The 18,198-nt window shown below is 39.1% G+C and overlaps 2 protein-coding genes across 3 annotated transcripts in view; both read left to right on the forward strand.

The window, feature by feature from the left end:
* Window positions 1-16,747, forward strand: part of LOC410643 (homeobox protein abdominal-A homolog) — a 36,350-nt gene extending 19,603 nt beyond the window's left edge. Inside the window, exon 3 of one of the 2 annotated variants that reach the window (XM_016917154.2) lies at window positions 12,232-16,747. In XM_016917154.2, coding sequence (XP_016772643.1) covers window positions 12,232-12,662 — 431 coding nt within the window. In that variant the 3' untranslated portion in view covers window positions 12,663-16,747. The remainder of the gene's footprint in view (window positions 1-12,231) is intronic. The other variant, XM_394120.7, reaches the window with a different exon arrangement.
* LOC102656349 overlaps window positions 1-18,198 on the forward strand; it is a 247,967-nt gene that overhangs the window by 207,096 nt on the left and 22,673 nt on the right. The window lies entirely within an intron of this gene.

Genomic DNA, 18,198 nt, shown 5'->3' on the forward strand with positions numbered 1-18,198 from the left:
GTGTATGGATTCAAAGGGAGAACGAACAAACAAAGAAGATTTCATCGTCTCGAAGGTTAAACATCCCGAAGTTGTAAGTTTCAAAATAATATCGAAAAGGAAGGTTAGTATCGTCTCGATATCGAGCGAATGGACGAAATGAAGATAAAGGATGGTAGGGTATAAGGAAAGGGTGAAGTAGAGGGTGCGTAACAGGAACTAATATCATAAAGCCGCAACGTGCTCTGATTAAACGTTATGCGGGTCTCGAACGTTTCTCACCGCGTACGACAGTAGCTTTCACTGCCATCTATGAGCAAGATCTTATCTTTCAATAAACCAACGATTCTTACCGTTTATTATTCCAACGTATTATATTATCATTTTAACGAACGATAAAATCATAAGATAGAATTCTACAACTGAATTACAAAAGACTTGATTTATCGAGTAATAAATATTAAAAAAATAAAAATTTTCCAATAAAAAACGAAAAATTTACGAGGCATAATTCGACCAACATCGTTTTAAACATCGGTTAAAATTGCGCACAACCGGTAAGCGGCATAAACTCTCTAAATCGTCCTCAGTGTACCGAGCTGCTATTCGCTAATGAGCAATAATTCCGCGATGGTGTCGGTTTCTCCTCGAACCTTATTCCGTGTCTCGTCTCGAGTATCTTTCGGAAGCCGTTGCGACTCTACGTCGGATGTTCTAAATTGCGCTGCCACGACTTTTATTAGCGGAAGGAGACAAGCGTGGCATTTGCATGTAATGGTGCACGAAGAGGGGTGGGGGGGCTGGTGTATACCGAGGACCCGTGGAGCTGTGTGGAAGGAGGAGGAGGGGAGAAAGGGACGCGATTCGGGAGGAAGAATGTTGGAAAATATGAGTGGAGGGGGGAGTGGAAAGGAGAGCAGCAGAGTCGGGAGGGGGAGAGGGGGGGATAGAAGACGCGGCCGGTAGGGAACGTAAGGCCGTAATTAGAGTTTTAGAGGGTGGTTGTTCGCGCTGTGCTGGCCCGTTACGGGGGCGGGGGAGGGCGTCACGGCGTACAAGAGGGGACGCCGCTTGCCTCCCTTACGACCCTTACGACCCTTACGAGGGATGGAATGTTTGCCAACAGCATTCTAATACGTCATTCTTTATTGTAAAATTAAAATTTAATCCCGAGGATCGTATCGAGGGAGAAGGAGGAGGGAGGGGGTCCCTTCTTCCATTTACCGAGCGCACGAGATTATACGTGTATTTTAAGATTGGCGTGTTGCCGACTGGTTTATTTTTGAAAGACTCGGTCGCCAACCGCTCTTGCGCGATAGTATACCGCTCAACAACGAGAATTATGCACGCACCGTGTCACGCAATTAGCGTTGTCCACTCTTTTCCGAGCTGAAAAACGATCGATTCGAGCGGGAAAACTGGAATGGTATTTATTGGCATTATTTTAAACGTGGCACAAATCGAGCATCTTTTGCGACGAGATGGAGGCGGATTTATCTCGTAAAAAATTTATTTAAAATAAAATCCAAAATCTTAACATTTAAAATTTAATCGAAAAGTTAAAAAAAAAATGTATCTGTTTTTATTATTATTCTATCGTTTCGAATGCAAGCTTTCAACACAAAACTGCTCGCGAAATTTACATAAACCCGTATTATTACACTCTCGTTATACGGCACAATTTCATAATATTTAGGTATTGGAAATTCTTTCTCTCGTGCTTCGCTATCCTCCATTGTTCTCCGCGTTTATCTGTTTCCCACTTTTTTTTCCTTGCGAAATCGAAAGCAACGTTCTCCTAGCGAGGAAGGAGAAGCGCGTATCGTCTTTCTCTCTCTCTCTCGTTGTCGCGCGATACTCTTCAACCGTTGAGACGAAGATAGCTAGATATCGGCTGTCAGTGGAAGCGAGAAGTCGAATGTTTTTCTTTTCGAGGCGCAAAAAATGGCGCGTAGCTCGCACCGTCACACTTACACGTATAAATTTCACTGCCAAGGTGACTTTACAAAATTTCGTGGGAGATTAGAGCTCGCTTATTGCCGGGGAAAAGGGAATAGCTGCTGCGCGCAGTCGGCCGTGCCATGTAGATACGATTCCACACACACACACACACACATACCGTGAAAGCTAGTCACCGTCACGCCGTGTAGAGGGAGCCCATCTCTTCGCCTGTGTGCATGTGTAGTTATACTGGTCGGGGACTGGCTGGTGTGCGTGAGGCAGATACACGCCGGATAATGGGAGGCACCCTTATAGATGACGTTTGGGTTCCATCGGGAACAATGGAGCGAACTTCCCCCCCTCCTCCTCTCACCATCCATCCTTGTCGGAATCCTTTATTACCACCCGGTGTATATATATGAACGGTACACCCTCGTATATATATATATATATATATATATCTCCTTCTCTCCTTCTTCCACACCCTTGCACAACATTGTGTGCGTTGCGTAGAGACACGCAGAGCTGGAACGAGCTGTCCAACCAATTGGGATTTAAGCCTATTGCCTAGTCGTGATGGAAGCTATGCCATATCGCTACACGCACACTCGCGCGTGACGAAAAAGTGTGCGAGCCACCTGTATGTATATATATATGCGTGTTCTCTCGCGAGATCAGTTCGCCATTTACCTTTTCCTGCCTTCTTTTTTTTTTTTTTTTTTCTCTCTCTCCCTTCTTCCTCTCTTATTTTTCTGCCCGACAGATTAAAGGCACCCACGTTGCGACCGTTCTACGTGTTTTTGCTCGCTTTTTGCTCCGGTTCCCCTCGTGATCGTAAGTCAAGTTGCGCGGTAGATGTACTGTTATCGACCGAGAATTTTTTATAACTTTTTCAACCAACTCGAGTTTTCCGACAATTTTATTATACCCTCGCTTTTTTAATTAACGGATCTCTAATAAGATGAATAAATTGATTATTTTCAAGAACAATTTTATTTCGATTTCAAGATTATTTTAAACTTGAAAATTTTACTGTTATCGATCGAGAACTTTTTATAACCAACTTGAATTTTCTGACAATTTTATTATACTCTCACTTTTTAATTACGGTTACTCTAATAAGATAAATAAATTGTTAACTTTTAGAATTCAAGGAATTTTAAGGAAGCTCAAAATTTTGGATAGTGAAAAACATCGTCGAATTGTTTTATACTTTTTAGGTTAATGGATGATCCTTAGCGTCTACTTCAGCGTCCACTCGTGAGATATCTTTTGTTTTCCTTTGTGTTTGCCACTATAAATAGCTGCTACTATACTGTAGACTCTTGCACGATGACAAATCTTCCGGCGTCGATGGCGAAAATATCGGTGCGACAGGAAAGGAGTATATAATTTTATCGCCGCCCACGCGATTCTCTCGGATTCGAATCGTCATTCGACGATTCAATATCCAATTGTTTAAGAACCGGATCACAAAGCGATCGCAAGTATTTCACGAAATGGATAAAGCGATTACGCGATTGTATGAAATATAACTTTATAATCCAACTTTCTAAAAATCGTAAAGTTTCCGACTGACAAATAGTCCGATGAATTTTGATAATTTTATCTCGGTCGGTAATGCCTTACACAAAAACTTTAATGATCCTATTTAATAAATAGTTTAGAAAAAAAGGAAATACTCAAAGATATTTTACGAGTACTGATAACAAGCTGATATAAACTGTAACCCTTTCTACCTCTTTCACACAGCGTATATATACGATACAATTGAAGTAACGAAGTTAAAACCTAACCTCAAAATCGAAGATGAAGTTCTCTCTTGGTTGGCCAAAAAAGGAGAAAAGAAAAAAAAAAGAAAGAAACGCTTATCGGAGGACCGCGACGATTTCAACTTTTAATCACGTCGTCCTCGTCCGTGTCCGCCGTCTAAAAAAAGCCACTGTATGACCATCGTCGACTTAATGTATTCGGATACGTGACATCATATAGCAGATATGCCTGCTATCCGGCTCCGTTCGAGGAATTCCATAGACAATACCGAAGCGAGAAAAGGAAGTACGCGAGGAGATGGAGAAGGACGGAGCGGGAGCGGAGCGGAGGGGAGGAGATTGGATCCCGAACGAAAAGGCACGGGCAAGCGTCGTCTAGTTTGACAACAAGTCGCAAATCGCGCGCGATGGCGGAGGACGAAGAAGAGGGAGGGGGGAGAGAGAGGGCGCTGGTGCGGCGTGGCCGCCGTCCCTTTTCGATGCGCGGCGGGGTCCAGCGTCGTCGGTGTGTCCGATCCATTCATAAATATCTCAAAACGGCTTAATTTCGCGGCACTGCGGGCGAATAAAATCTCGAGCCGGTGAAAAATGTGGACAGCGAAAGGGGGGAACAGGAGAGAAGATACGGCCCGAAGCCACGACCCACGAATCGCTTGATCGCCGTCTCGGGTCACTGCAACCTCTCCTTCTCCTCGCTAGAGAACGAGAAGGGGCTTCAGTTTCCCACTGTGTCGTTTCCCTTGAACGAGAGAGGTTGAGGACGGAGAATTCTCCCTTTCCTCGTGACAATTCCAAACTCTGTACGAACTAGTGTGATTTATTAATCTTCTTGTGGCCGATTTCATATTCATTTAATACTGAAATAACGAATTTCACATTTTTACATTTACTGTAAAAAAAATAGAAACTTTATTGGTAATTTAAAAGACAATTTTTCATATAAATAGTAATCGATATATAAAATCATAAATTTTCGTGCCATTCACTTTGTATTCGTAGAATTGGGAGGGAATCCAGATTGTGGAAAACGCAGGCTTTCTTGTATCGGAGAAGGAAGGATGCTTCAAATTAACACAAGTTAAAGAAAGAGAGATTGTAATCGGTGAACACGAAAGAATGGACGATTATTTAAGTATATCGTTGCACAACAGTTGTATCTAATTTTTTCCCCACTCCATATCTCTCCTATCCCTTCCCTTCCCACCATTTATAAAAAAAAAATAACAAAATTGCAATAACGAATCGAGCTTAAACATTCCAGTAAATACGAATCGACACGCGTACAAGGAACTGCGTATATCGCGATTAAAACTCGTTGGTTTCGTTCGTATCTGCGCTCGCTATCCGGTTACCCGGCCACGCTTTTAACGAGCCTCGAAGAAGAATTCCGTAGAAATTTTTAACGAATTCCACCGATCTCGTTAAGAAGAGGGCCGGACTCGATCAGGTCTTTGCGCCGTCACTTACGACGAGTTGGTTTATGACTCATCCGCGAATTTATTCCGCGAACGTCAGTCGCGCCACGGTCGCTTTTAGCGGCAGGGAACGACGGCGGGATGGTGGAGAGGGAAGGGGGAGAGGCGAGAAATACGGGGACGCGCGAATATATGGGTTAGGTTAGGTGTTGCGCCGCGCGAGACGCGTTTACCCGCCGTTGAACACGGGCGGCCGCCGGGTCGGTGTTTTTGGTGAAATAATAACTCAGGGCCGCATAAATAATGCCGAGTAAAAGCGACAAGGTAAGTGAAACGTACGACGAATAAAACTCGAGACGCGAATTTACCGGCCGATCGAAGCTATTCCGGCTGTCACTGGCTGCCTATATCGTTTCCATTTCAAATTGCAACGGCTCTCTCTACTCTTAACGCCCCCTATCTACTCAGTTGCGCCTCCTTTCATCGCGCGTTGCAACGAAAACGCCTATTCTATTTCCAGTCTCAACGCCCGAGAGAAGTGGACACGTGAACCGCGCACAATGAGTTCGACATTATTTATTAATCGATTTAATGTTGCTCCACGTGTGGCCTTAACGTGTAAAACTCGTCAGACTAGATGCGGACAGCCAATCGAGTTGACATTATGGTTAGGATTATATTTTGGATTTGTAATCGAATTTTGTCAGAACCAGACTTGTTAAAATTTTTTGTCTTTCACGTTTCTGTATGAATGACAGGTACGATTATTAATCTTCTTAAATAAACGAGTTGATTTCTACGATATCAATTACATTTAAAATATCTAGATACTTATCGTGAATCGATATTTCCAATGTTAATGTTCGTGATGCGGACAGGGGGGAAAAAGATAGGCGACGAAACAAAAGGTTCGTTGCGTTCAACGAACGGTGAAAAAGCGCATAATCGCGAAGCATCATGGTCCGATAACGCTGTCGAGCGACTCAAAATGGCTGTGCACAGCAGCAGCGCCGTCATTGATTTCGGCCACGTTTCCTCGCTCGTTTAGAAGAAGCGAAACCGTACGGTGAGAGAGAGAGGATGCGCGCGCTTGACGTTTAATCGCCTCTCGAGATTTACGATAACCTGACTCTGTATAGGCGTTGTTATTGTATTGGGTTTTGCCTATCGTATTTCGTTCCACTCGATTTTTTCCTTTTTCCAAGTCTTCTTTTCGCGCGATTATTATCATAATTTCACGATAAATCGTATTAATTTGTTCGATTTTTTTGAAATTATAATTACGAAAGAAAAATTTCATAAATTTGGAATCAAATTTTTGAAAATTTTCCTCGATAAGTGAAAAATTATTCGTTATCTATTTCTTAATCTTAATGGGTTAATCACGTTCCTCTTATCTTACTTGTTAGAGACGTTCTCAATTATTAATTTCTTCGTTTCAATAATTCGATACGAGTGTAACGTTGTTTGTAACGTTCGAGCAAAACGGAGAAACACTGCGGATGCGATTTTTTTCGCTCGACGTAGACTTTCTCTTTGTGATTGCGAATTCTCGCCGTACGGAACAATTTCCATGCGTTTTTCGCGAAGTTGAGCAATTTTCCCGATCATTGCGCCGAAGCAATGACAAAAACCCGCGGGTATTTAGTGGACTTTCGTAATTCCACGATTGCGGCGCGGCCGAATAAAAATATGATAATATATATATATATATATAGTATATTATAAGGATGAATGCGCGGAGTGGAAGGAATCGTTTTCCATGATTTCGATATTAGACCTAATACGTGACTCTCGATGGCCGTTGATGGTCAACCTGATACTGACGTTAATCGTCCTCGAAGCGATTTATCGCATCTCTGGTTATCGTGTAGGGCGAGAAGAGTGTGGAAAGAAATCTAAGAACGTTGGATAGGATGACACGTTAACGTAGGATGACTAGGGGAGAGAGATACACGTCTCGAGTTATCTCGATATCCCTAGCGCGTGTCTATTGAAATCTTGAGTGTACGTCCTAGACATTTACGATTGTTGAATAATTTTCAATAATTTTTTTTTTTGCTATTTTTCTAATATTTTATTCAAAAAATGTGCATGAAAGATAAAAGCTTCCAGAATCTTTGGAAAAGTCAAATAAAAAAACGAGATAAGATAAGACGCAAAGGAAACGAGTTCGGTTAAATAAACGTAAGAAGCTTCGAAATTACCGACTCTCTATTAGTGAATCTATCCGAAACGGTACAAACTCGGTTACACGTTCCAAGTGTACCGTCTCGCAGAGAACTCGTCCCATTTTAACCAGCGTGTATTAACTTTCCTGTGCAAGAGATAAGTTTTTCTTCACGGAGTGTACGGATCTCGATCGAAGCGTTTAAAGTTCGATTCCACGGATCTCGTATAAGTTGGAGGCGACAGCGCTGTGCCGCCGGCTAACATTGATAGAATCTCGATGGGGCGCGGGGGAGGGGGAGGACGCGGGAGGGGTTGGAGGTGGTAGGAGGTGGAAGGGATGACGCAGCCGGGCAAACTTCCGCAATATCCTCGTCTACTCGACGAATGGTAAAGCCGCATGCGGCGACCTAAAGCAGGTATTAAACTTAATATATGGCCGCAATTAGGCGCAGGCCGTCGCCCTTTTCGTTCGCGCAGAGCCCGCCGCGTGTAGTAGTACGACGCCACGCATCGCTGCCATTTTGCCAAAATGGACCCTGTCGGCTCCTTTGTTCCCGAATCATTCGTATTAATGAAATATAAATCGCATACATCTGATTGAATCACTATCGATATTATCTCGTTTAATTTGTCGAAATAGATGAAGTTAGGACGAGTGCAAGCGTAATCGAATTAAAAGGATGGATTATTCGATAATTTTGTTAACGAATCTATCATTCGTATTTTTTCTTATAGTGAAGTAAAGATTCGAAAGTTTAGAAATAAGAGAATAAATTTGTATTATTTTTTTTTAATTTAATTTAAAAAATTATAAATTATTTATTAAAATCGGAAGAAATTTGTAAATGTATGGATGATTCATTTTAGTTATAGAAATACTCGGATTGTTTAAAGTGGTATTTAAAATATTATTCAATAGTAACAAGAAAGTGAAATTATCGTATATGTTTGACGTATCAAATTAGAACACTTAATACAATAAATTAACCGATTCTTATTTATATGAAGATAATTTTCTGACAAACGAGTGGAAATTGCATTGAAAAAGGAAAAAGGAAAAAAAAATTGGATTTTTAACCATTTCGCGTATCTCTAAATATTGTTATGAATTTATAATTAATCAAGTATCAATTATAAATGTAAACTAGCTTATCGACCGGGAATGTGTGAGAACGAATAGAGTACGTGTACGTACGTCGTAAAATGGCAAAAGTATCGAGAACAAAGAGGGAAGAGATTTATCTATTGTGTTCGGGCAATCGCATATTACACGCTTCTTTCGTCGCTTTTTTTCATTAATCACGTCGTGTGAGGTGATCTTCGATCGGAGGTTATCGACTGAGCGCCATTTGAAAATAACTAACAATTTCCTTCACACTTGTATATCCAATCTCCTCACAACATTCTCCACATTTTTCCTCGATTCTCATTCCTCTTGTTCGAACGAGATCCATGAAAAATCAACCAAGAGAAATTTTAAATTGAAAAGAATGGATTTACAATTTCATCAATTAAATATAAAATTTTTACTGAAGGAAAGCAAATTGGAATTACTGTTCAAATAATCTCAATATTATGATTTTTTTAATAAAAATAAGTTTGAGAATTTATCTAAAAATAAATCTAAAATAATATATACTGTTAATGTTGAAATTATAATAAATAACATTTGATGATATTAAATTATTAATTTTAATAAAAAGATTTTACTTTTAAATTGAATATCAAATTCAATTAAAGCACTATTTTGCTTTATTAAATTTATTTTAATAAAAATTTATATTCGAAGCTTAAATTCAATCCACTATTCTGTCATATTAAAATTTTTGATTAATAAAAACAATTAAGGCGAAAAATTTTTTTAATCAAAATAATTATCGTAGCTTCTTTTATTCCTGTCTTTCTCTGAAGAATGTTCATTTACAATTTCATCAATTAAATATAAAATTTTTACTGAAGGAAAGCAAATTGGAATTACTGTTCAAATAATCTCAATATTATGATTTTTTAAATAAAAATAAGTTTGAAAATTTATCTAAAAATAAATCTAAAATAATATATACTGTTAATGTTTAAATTATAATAAATAACATTTGATAATATTAAATTATTAATTTTAATAAAAAGATTTTACTTTTAAATTGAATATCAAATATATACTGTTAATGTTGAAATTATAATAAATAACATTTGATAATACTAAATTAATTTTAATAAAAAGATTTTACTTTTAAATTGAATATCAAATATATACTGTTAATGTTGAAATTATAATAAATAACATTTGATGATATTAAATTATTAATTTCAATAAAAAGATTTTACTGTTAAATTGAATATCAAATTCAATTAAAGCACTATTTTGCTTTATTAAATTTATTTTAATAAAAATTTATATTCGAAGCTTAAATTCAATCCACTATTGTGCCATATTAAAATTTTTGATTAATAAAAAACGATTAAACAAGAAATTTTTTTTAATCAAACAACTAATCTTCTTCTTTTATTCCTGTCTTTCTCCAAAGATGAAGAACGTTCGCGTTTTTTTTCTCTCCTCTCGTTCGAAACCAATCGAAGGGAGGCCAGAAAGAAATTGAAAGATATTCGAAGGAGGAGGAGGATATAAATTAAGCGTCCTCGAAGGGGAAGAAAAACGAGTTTCACGCCCAGCTGTTAACCCCGTCCGCGACGAAATCCTGCCCCTCCAAGGGGCGGAAATAACGGTTATCTATAAATTGCGCGTGGACATTAGCTTGATCCAACGAAATTGTTGATAATACCATCGACGAGGATATTTATGAAGCGTGCGGGGAGTCGGAATCAGTTTGGCCGAGAAGCCGCAAAAAGGCTCTGCGAGAGGATGCAGGGAAGGGTTCTCTGGCTGCTCGACTCGCCCCTGGCGCGATATGCCGCCAGCAGGATGGAATGGTTTTCCCTCCGGTTGCCAAGGTAACCTATGGTCCACCCCCCCTCCCCCCTCCCCTCCAGCTTCGGCGACCACCCTGCGGCTGCACCGCGCTAGAGTTAAACTCTCAACGCGCGCACAAGCGCACGGGAAACCGCATCACACGCATTGTTACACGGACGGAAAAATTCAGTGTGCGAGTTTACCGACCGAGCGCACGCGACGCATACACGTCCAGCGAATCCTGGACCCCGCACTGTTGCGAACGGCCATGCTGAATTCGCTATTCAGCGTTCCTCCCCGCATTCCCCGTTTTTTTGCACGGCTTTAGACGATGATGAACGGACGAGTGTGGGTCGCGTGTCTCACTGCTTCTTATCGAGTGTCTGTCAGAATTTCTTAAAGTGTATTCGAACGAAGAATCGTGTAATTTTTTTTATCTCAAAGAAGGAATTTTGAGGTTTCAAAGAATCTTTCGTTCGAGAGAATGAAGATTTTATCGAGGAGTCGAAGCTGGCCGCGGTTTACTAATCGTTTATGAAAGCGATTCCGATGGGAGCACGCATATCGAACGCGAAATCTTTCGCTATCTTTTATTGGCCGGTAGCCGCGTATTTGCTTCATCACGAGGCAATCATATGGCCATTCAGCGTCTTCCCAAGAATGATGGTATTATGGCCGACTGCTCGTGCTTGCGCCCAGGGAAACCGGTTCCTTAGCGACCAACTGAAAAGAGCCCACCCTTTTGCACGGCCGGCCCGAAAGTAAAATTATACGCCCGAGCCAATTGCGAAAATTGCCCGTGAGAAGTTTATCGAGCTTTCTATGGCGGCCATCTTAACCCTACTGTCTACTGCTGTATAAACTGTATATATACCTTTCTTTTCTTTTTTTTTTTTTTCCGAAACTTTAGCTCTCTATTCGCTCGATTTCCACCAAGATGTATCCCACTTAACCCGATGGAAAGTGAAAAAGTTTCGGCGAAGGTGGATAAAAAGTCGAGTTTGCAATTACTTCCAACGGAGATATTCGAGGGAGGGGGAGTGGCTTCGTAAGCGTCGTTATCCCCTCCACTCCACGCAACGAAACGAGCAGCGTGAAGTCGGTCACCTATTCGTAATTCTATTTACTTCAGCTCGGTAATTCGACACTCTCTTGTTTACAATTCAAACGTAATTAATTTTGTACGAAATTTTGAATTCGTACAATCTTCATTTACATATATATATATTCGTATTCGTACGGTTTCGTTGATGAAAATAAATACGATGTAATTATTAAGACGATTTTAAAAGTAAGGTTAAGGTTAGTCGGGCACGAGGCAGACGACAAAAGCCGTCACCAGTCTTCTTTTTACCTGGTTGGCGCGTGGACGTGCAGCTCGATAGTTACCTAAACACCATAAAAAATTCAACTGTGTCCTGCGCGTACCCCGTTTTACGACTTTGACTTTCTAGGTCTGGAGAAAGTTGGTCGAAAAGGGTTCAATTTTTCTTTCTTTCTCGTGACAATAGAAACTTTTTCCAAACTTTCCTTTTTTTACTCTTCCCTTTTCTTTTTTTTATCTCAACCAACCCCTGCAATAAATCGAAAGCGCTGCTTTTTTTCTTCCCTGAAAGAGAAAGCGTGGAGAGAGTTGAGAGTGGACGAGCGTTATTCCACGAGAAGAAAAAAAAAAGAATTTTACGTAACGAAGAAAACGTGTCATATTAATCATTTCATTGATTGTAATGAAATTCGTCTTCACAATCGAACTCCTCGGCATCAGCGAAAAGTCGAAACGTTTTATTTGGAAAGCCGATTATATTATTTATTCAACCAACCCTTTGCACCTCTTAAGCGCTTATTAACCACTAAGCCAACAGTCAGCTTATTTTTTTTTTTTTTCCAAATTCTTCTCCATCATTTTATTCGATTTTATCATATTTCATATACGAAAGTACAAATATTTTCACACTTTCGCAAGAGGTAAGCATACAGATGGTTGACTGTGGTAGTGCAAAGGGTTAAAAAGTCAAATAAACCCTGCATGAAAAGACTAACCTAGGCAAATCTGCGTTTCTGACGTTTCCAGGGCCGAACGGGTGTCCGAGGCGCAGGGGGCGGCAGACGTACACGCGTTTCCAGACCCTCGAGCTCGAGAAGGAGTTCCACTACAACCACTACCTGACGCGACGGCGGCGAATAGAAATCGCGCACGCGCTCTGCCTTACCGAGCGGCAGATCAAGATCTGGTTCCAGAATCGGCGGATGAAATTGAAGAAGGAGTTGAGGGCGGTGAAAGAGATAAACGAGCAGGCGAGGAGGGAGCGGGAGGAGCAGGAAATGATGAAGAAGCAGCAGGCGGAGAAGCAGGCGAAGATGCAGCAGGAGCAGCAGAACGCCGCACTGCAGCATCAGCAACAGCATCACGGTGTGAGCGGCCTCGACAAGACGCAGAGCGATCTTCTGAAGGCGGTCAGTAAAGTGCCCACATAGGAGACTTTGCTCACCCGGTTGTCTTTCTTTTAAACAAGAAACGAGAGACTGGACAAGCAAGAGCCTCTAGCCATCGAAGCTGGGTAAGAGAGAGAAAGAGAAAGAGAGAGAGAGAGAGAGAGAGGTGGAAGATTAGAAACGAGCCAACCGCAACTCGAACGCGAGCGCCCTCTTCTTACTCTTCCCGCGCGAACGAACAACGGCCGAGAGAGAATTCTGTTCCTCCTTGCTCTTCGACCGAGAAACGTGCGCTCTTCTTGCGTAGGAGGATCTCGTCGAGTGATCTCTGTTCTCTTGTTTTTGTTTTGTTTTTTATACCAAGCGAGGAGAAAACGAGAAAGAAACGGAACAAACACGACGAAGAAACGATCAACCACGCGCTCTTCTACGCCATATTGCGGTCTGAACGAGAGACTCGATAAGAGAAGACGGAAAATGGAAGAAGGAGAGAGAGAGACAAGGATGGAAGGGGACGCGCGACGATGTTGTCCGTCTCTTTCGTTTTTTTACGAAGGAAGGAAGGAAGAAAGGAGATGGAAATACAACCGAAGAGAATTAAGAAGAGCACACCCTCGAAAGGAAAAAAAATTATACACTACGTACTTATTTTGGCTGGGAGGAAGAATATGGACCCCAGCCTGTGACTGATTCCTAGAGCGTATAATGTAATAATTGTTTAATGGGGGCGCGCTGCGCGGCGAGTCATCGCGATTGCCGAGCGATGAACAGCGGGGGGAATGATCAAGTTGGCGTGATAACTGCCATATACGAAGAGCCAACGATATATCGCGGGATACTAGAAATTAACTCGAACGAGGAGAAACACGGAACGAAGGGAATTAAACAACGCCGCGCGTGTACGTGTGTGTGTGTGTGAGCGTCGACGAGACGATCAATTAATATCGACAGAGAAGAAAGAAGAAAACCGTAGGGAATAATTAAACGAGGCTGTCGTGTAAAGAATTCGTGTAATTGCGGTGAATGATCGGAGAAAAAAGAGGACACGACGAAACTCGTCGCCATTTTGAGGAACATGGACGATGATTATTCCATTCTTTTTGTCCATAGCACAATAATTTTACAGTATATTTCCTTGCATCGAAATCATTTATCTTTGGTAAAATTTTTTTTTCGAAAATAGACCGCGGGAAAAGTTCGATAGCTCGTTCTTTATGGATGAACACGATTCGCGTTACACGATTAGAAAAATGAGCGTAAGAATTCTCCACTCTTCTCTTCGTCGAAACACGATGGAAACGTATTTTTCGAACGATTACTTAGCCGGATACCCGATTGCAACGAAATCAGTGGCGCATGCGTTAAAGAGTTCGATTTTCCTCGGGAGAGGAATTTTAGTGATACGAGTCGATGCCATTTTGCCAAGCTACTTTTCCAGGCTTAATTAACCACGGTTTACACTACTCTCGCGATTGCCTCCTCGAAACTGTAATTAGGCAAATTAATATCGATAAATACTTTTATCATTTCTGTACTTGCTGACGTAAATCGTCTTACTGCGAATGTTTTTATTTTCATTTTTTTTTCTTTTTTTCTCCGACCCGGATCGCCCATGTTCTTTCACGAAACGTTTGGAAATTGATGTAATATGCGTCGTTGCTCCGGTTGGTAAATTATATTTTAAATTATCTCTTTTCCCGGAATCGAGTTATATTGTTGATTCCTCTTGATTAATACGAGGTATTATTTAGGAGGAACGCCGAAGCGCGGAAATTTATTTTTTTACGAAGAAATTTAACAGACGAGCGATGAGGCGTCCTCGAGTTAACGAATAAAGTGTGTATCCATTTGTTTCTTTTGCGCGAAATCGTATACCATTACGTATCGCTAGCTAAAAATTTCATGGAAAACACGAATACCGATCGATCGTATTTTTTAATATTTTTTTACAAAAATCCGTCTCGAAAAAATGATGCAATTCTTTCTTGCCGATATGACTTAATAACGACTCTTATTTCCACTACCGGAGAGAAAGTAAATATTTTCAAAATGCTTTTCAATCCCTTTTATCAACTGTCGTTTCCTTGTCGACCTTCGTAGCCGTTGGAGAGGATCGAATTTCGTATGTATAGTTGTTACGTGGCCGTGCCGCGAGCCTACAATGAATAAATACACATATACGCCGTGCAGAGGGCGTTTCGTCGAGCGTTGCTTGCTTATTTCTGTCATGGATGCTTAACCTCTTAACAACTCCGCGCATCGATATATCATTTCCTCTGTTTTGACACGAATACGAATAATAGTGGTTACAATACAGTGATGACTACTACAGTGTGTGCAAAAGAAACAAGTGAATATATACTCTTTTAGAACGCGTGTGTGAAAAGACTCGTGATATATATGAAGCAAGAAGCGAGATCCGATTCTTCTCCGCGTATATTTCTTCGATCGAAACGTACGTCGTTCGTGATTGGCGCGAGTGTCTCGAGTTTGAAAAAATTGAAATCGTTTTCACGTGTAATATTATATATTTCGGTTTCGGGAAGGAATCTCGATTCGTCGATTGATGAGCACATCCACATTCGTTTTTATCGTTTCGGTTAGATCTCGCAGGATATCTCGCAAAGGTATCGCTTTTAACTTTAATACAAGATAACTTGTACGAAAGCAAGCACGTTTTTCCATATTGTCTCAAGATAATTTATCGCGAGAATATTTTATCCTTTGATCCGCGAAAACGATTCGTTCTCCTGATTTGATATTCTTTTTCATCCATGTTTCTTTTGTTTTCTTTCTTCCTTCCATATTTTTTTTTCTTCTTTTTTATAAATATTATTCTCGGTAAGGCGTTAATTTTTCCGCGTTAATTTAATACGTAGTGTTGTGTAATTATATCGATGCCATGTTGAAATCGAGATTGTTGAACAAAATTTTTTTTGTTTCGTTTTCGCGTGTTCTCTCTTTGCCATATCTTTCGTCCAACGGGACAACGACGTCTTTTTCGCAAATTCCACGATTCGAAAGAAGAAGAAGAAGGAAGGAAAAGAGTTTGGGAGAATGGAAAAAAAGAAAAGAAGAGAAATAAAAGTACAGACGAGAGAGAGAACGAACTTTTTATAATAAAACAATGATGCAAAAATACAAAGACACACTGGACGAGTATCTCACACTCTCTTAGTACATTAAATACGTAATTTGGTGTCAGGGTAGACTTTTTTCTATAGATATAGAAGCCGTTATTGCTATTTACTTACGTAGAATTCATAATGAGGAAAAAGAAAAAGGAAAAAAAAAAAAAAAAAAAAGAGGACTCTAGCAAGAAAAATCGAGAGGAAAATTAACTAAGAAATACTTCAGATTATTATATATAAATTATTACCTAATTATTTTTTTTTTTTCCTCTTCCCCGTTAAATAATACCCGATTCGTGCAAAATATTCCTCCGTCTTTTTTCATTCATTTCTCGACGATTCAAACGATGATTGGTTTTTCGAATAATTGTCATCGTGAATGTATATTTTATATATCTAATAATAGTTCAGAGAGGGAATGGATTTTTTCAAAATCCTTTTTTTCCTCGTTCGAAAAAACGAATCGAATTACGTGATTGTTGAATTTATTCTCTTTTTTGTTTCTTTTTTGAAGAATTGTTTAGACGTTAAGAAATGTTGTTTTATTATCGAGGAAAATCGATACGATAAAAGTGCAATGGAATCGTCGAAATATCGATGAAAACGCGTATATATACGTAATTCGACCAAGAGAAAAAAAAAAAAAAAAAATAGATTTGTTTTCTCAAGGCGAGGAATCTGTTGTAACGAATCGTTGAACGATTATCTATTTACGATGTAAAATCATAGTACACAATACCGTATTATATAAAAATAATATATTATATAAAATATATATATATATATATATATGCATATATATATGAACAATTGGAAAGAAGAAGAAAAATCTGTTATACTAACTAAGGACAAGCAGAACAAACGAAAGAAAAAAAAATTTTGATAATTGTATATCGTGAAGAAAGGGGGAAGAAAAAAAAAAATTAACACTTAGAATACGTATAACGTACGTAATTAAATAAAAGTCACATTATAGAGCATAAACAATTAATAGGGAAAAAAAAATAAGACTTTATTAAATATCGAAGGGAGGAAAGGAAAAATTTTTAGACCGGCTAGAGCAACTAATTATTAAATAGCGAAAAAAAAAAAAAAGAAAAGAAAAGAAAAGAAGATAAATAGACGTCCGTAATCAAGGTGAAACTGCATCGTTTTTAGAGAGAGAAAAAAAAAAAAAATCTAAAGAAAACTGATATTGCGCGAAAGAGGAATGGAGAAAAAGGAAGAATGATAGAAAAAGAAGAATGAATGAATTGAAACCGTATTCATATTAATAATATACTGCTAATTACCTAAAATAACTATTATACATAAATATCGCCGTACATTAAAAAAAAAAACAAAAAAAAAAAAATAACGATTAAGCTGAGCATGCGAGTTTATGCACGAGATCTAACTCATGTAAATTATCCCCATCTCTCCCTTCTTGCCTCCCCCTTCAATTCCTTCACCACCTTCCTTCCTCAACTTCCACATAGCGAGATATTATACCTCTACATACCGTAAACATAATGCGTTTTAACGAACAGGATAGAAGAAAGAAGAAAAAAAAATATTAGTTTACGCGAACGGCGTAGAATTAATAAAAATATAATACGTGCGTATAAAATATACAATAATAAGATATGATTGAAAAGGAATTAAACGTTTAAGAAATATAGAAAATACAATTACACGTATAGTTGCCGAAAAATTAAAAATACGAAGTTTAACGTAACCGACGGCGACGTTGACGGCGACGACGACGACGACGACGACGACGACCGAAGACCGTTGAAAGAATTGACACGTGCATATTTTTTTGTGGTTCTAGAAACTTTGAATTTCGTTTGCCTGGCTGCTTGAATTTCTTTAATTTCTTTCTTTATTTTCTTGCTTATCTTTATTGCTCTTTTTTCAAGCGTCTTAATGGTTTAACCGTCCGTTGTTATTATATATTTCAGCGAATTTTAAAAGTAAACTGATCCTTATTCTCGTTATTATTTCTTAACTATCTATTCATTTTGTTCAAGTAATGTTGTTTTTAATGCTATTCTCATCAAATTTTGAAACTAATCTTTATTGTTATTATCATTTCAGCCACCTGCACTATTCGTTTTCCAAGTAATGCTCGCTTCAACGTTCGTTGCTATCCCTACCAAATTTTGAAACTGATCCTTATTTGTTATTATTGTTTCGGCCACCTGCACTATTTATTCGTTTTTCCAAGTAGTGCTCGTTCTTAACGATCATTTTTATCTTTGCTGAATTTTATAAATTTTAGAAACTTATCTTTATTATTATTTTTATTTCGGAACACCTGCATCTATTTATTTCGTTATATTCTCGAGCCTTTTTCTAGATATATGCTCTCGACAGCCTCTCCATTTCCAAGGTCTTCGTTGGATTCAGTGAAGCGAATAATTTCAATACGTCATAAATTTCTTTATTAATGGTTTGACTTTGAA

Source organism: Apis mellifera, linkage group LG16 (genome assembly GCF_003254395.2).
Source record: "Apis mellifera strain DH4 linkage group LG16, Amel_HAv3.1, whole genome shotgun sequence".
Taxonomy (NCBI): Eukaryota; Metazoa; Arthropoda; class Insecta; order Hymenoptera; family Apidae; genus Apis; species Apis mellifera.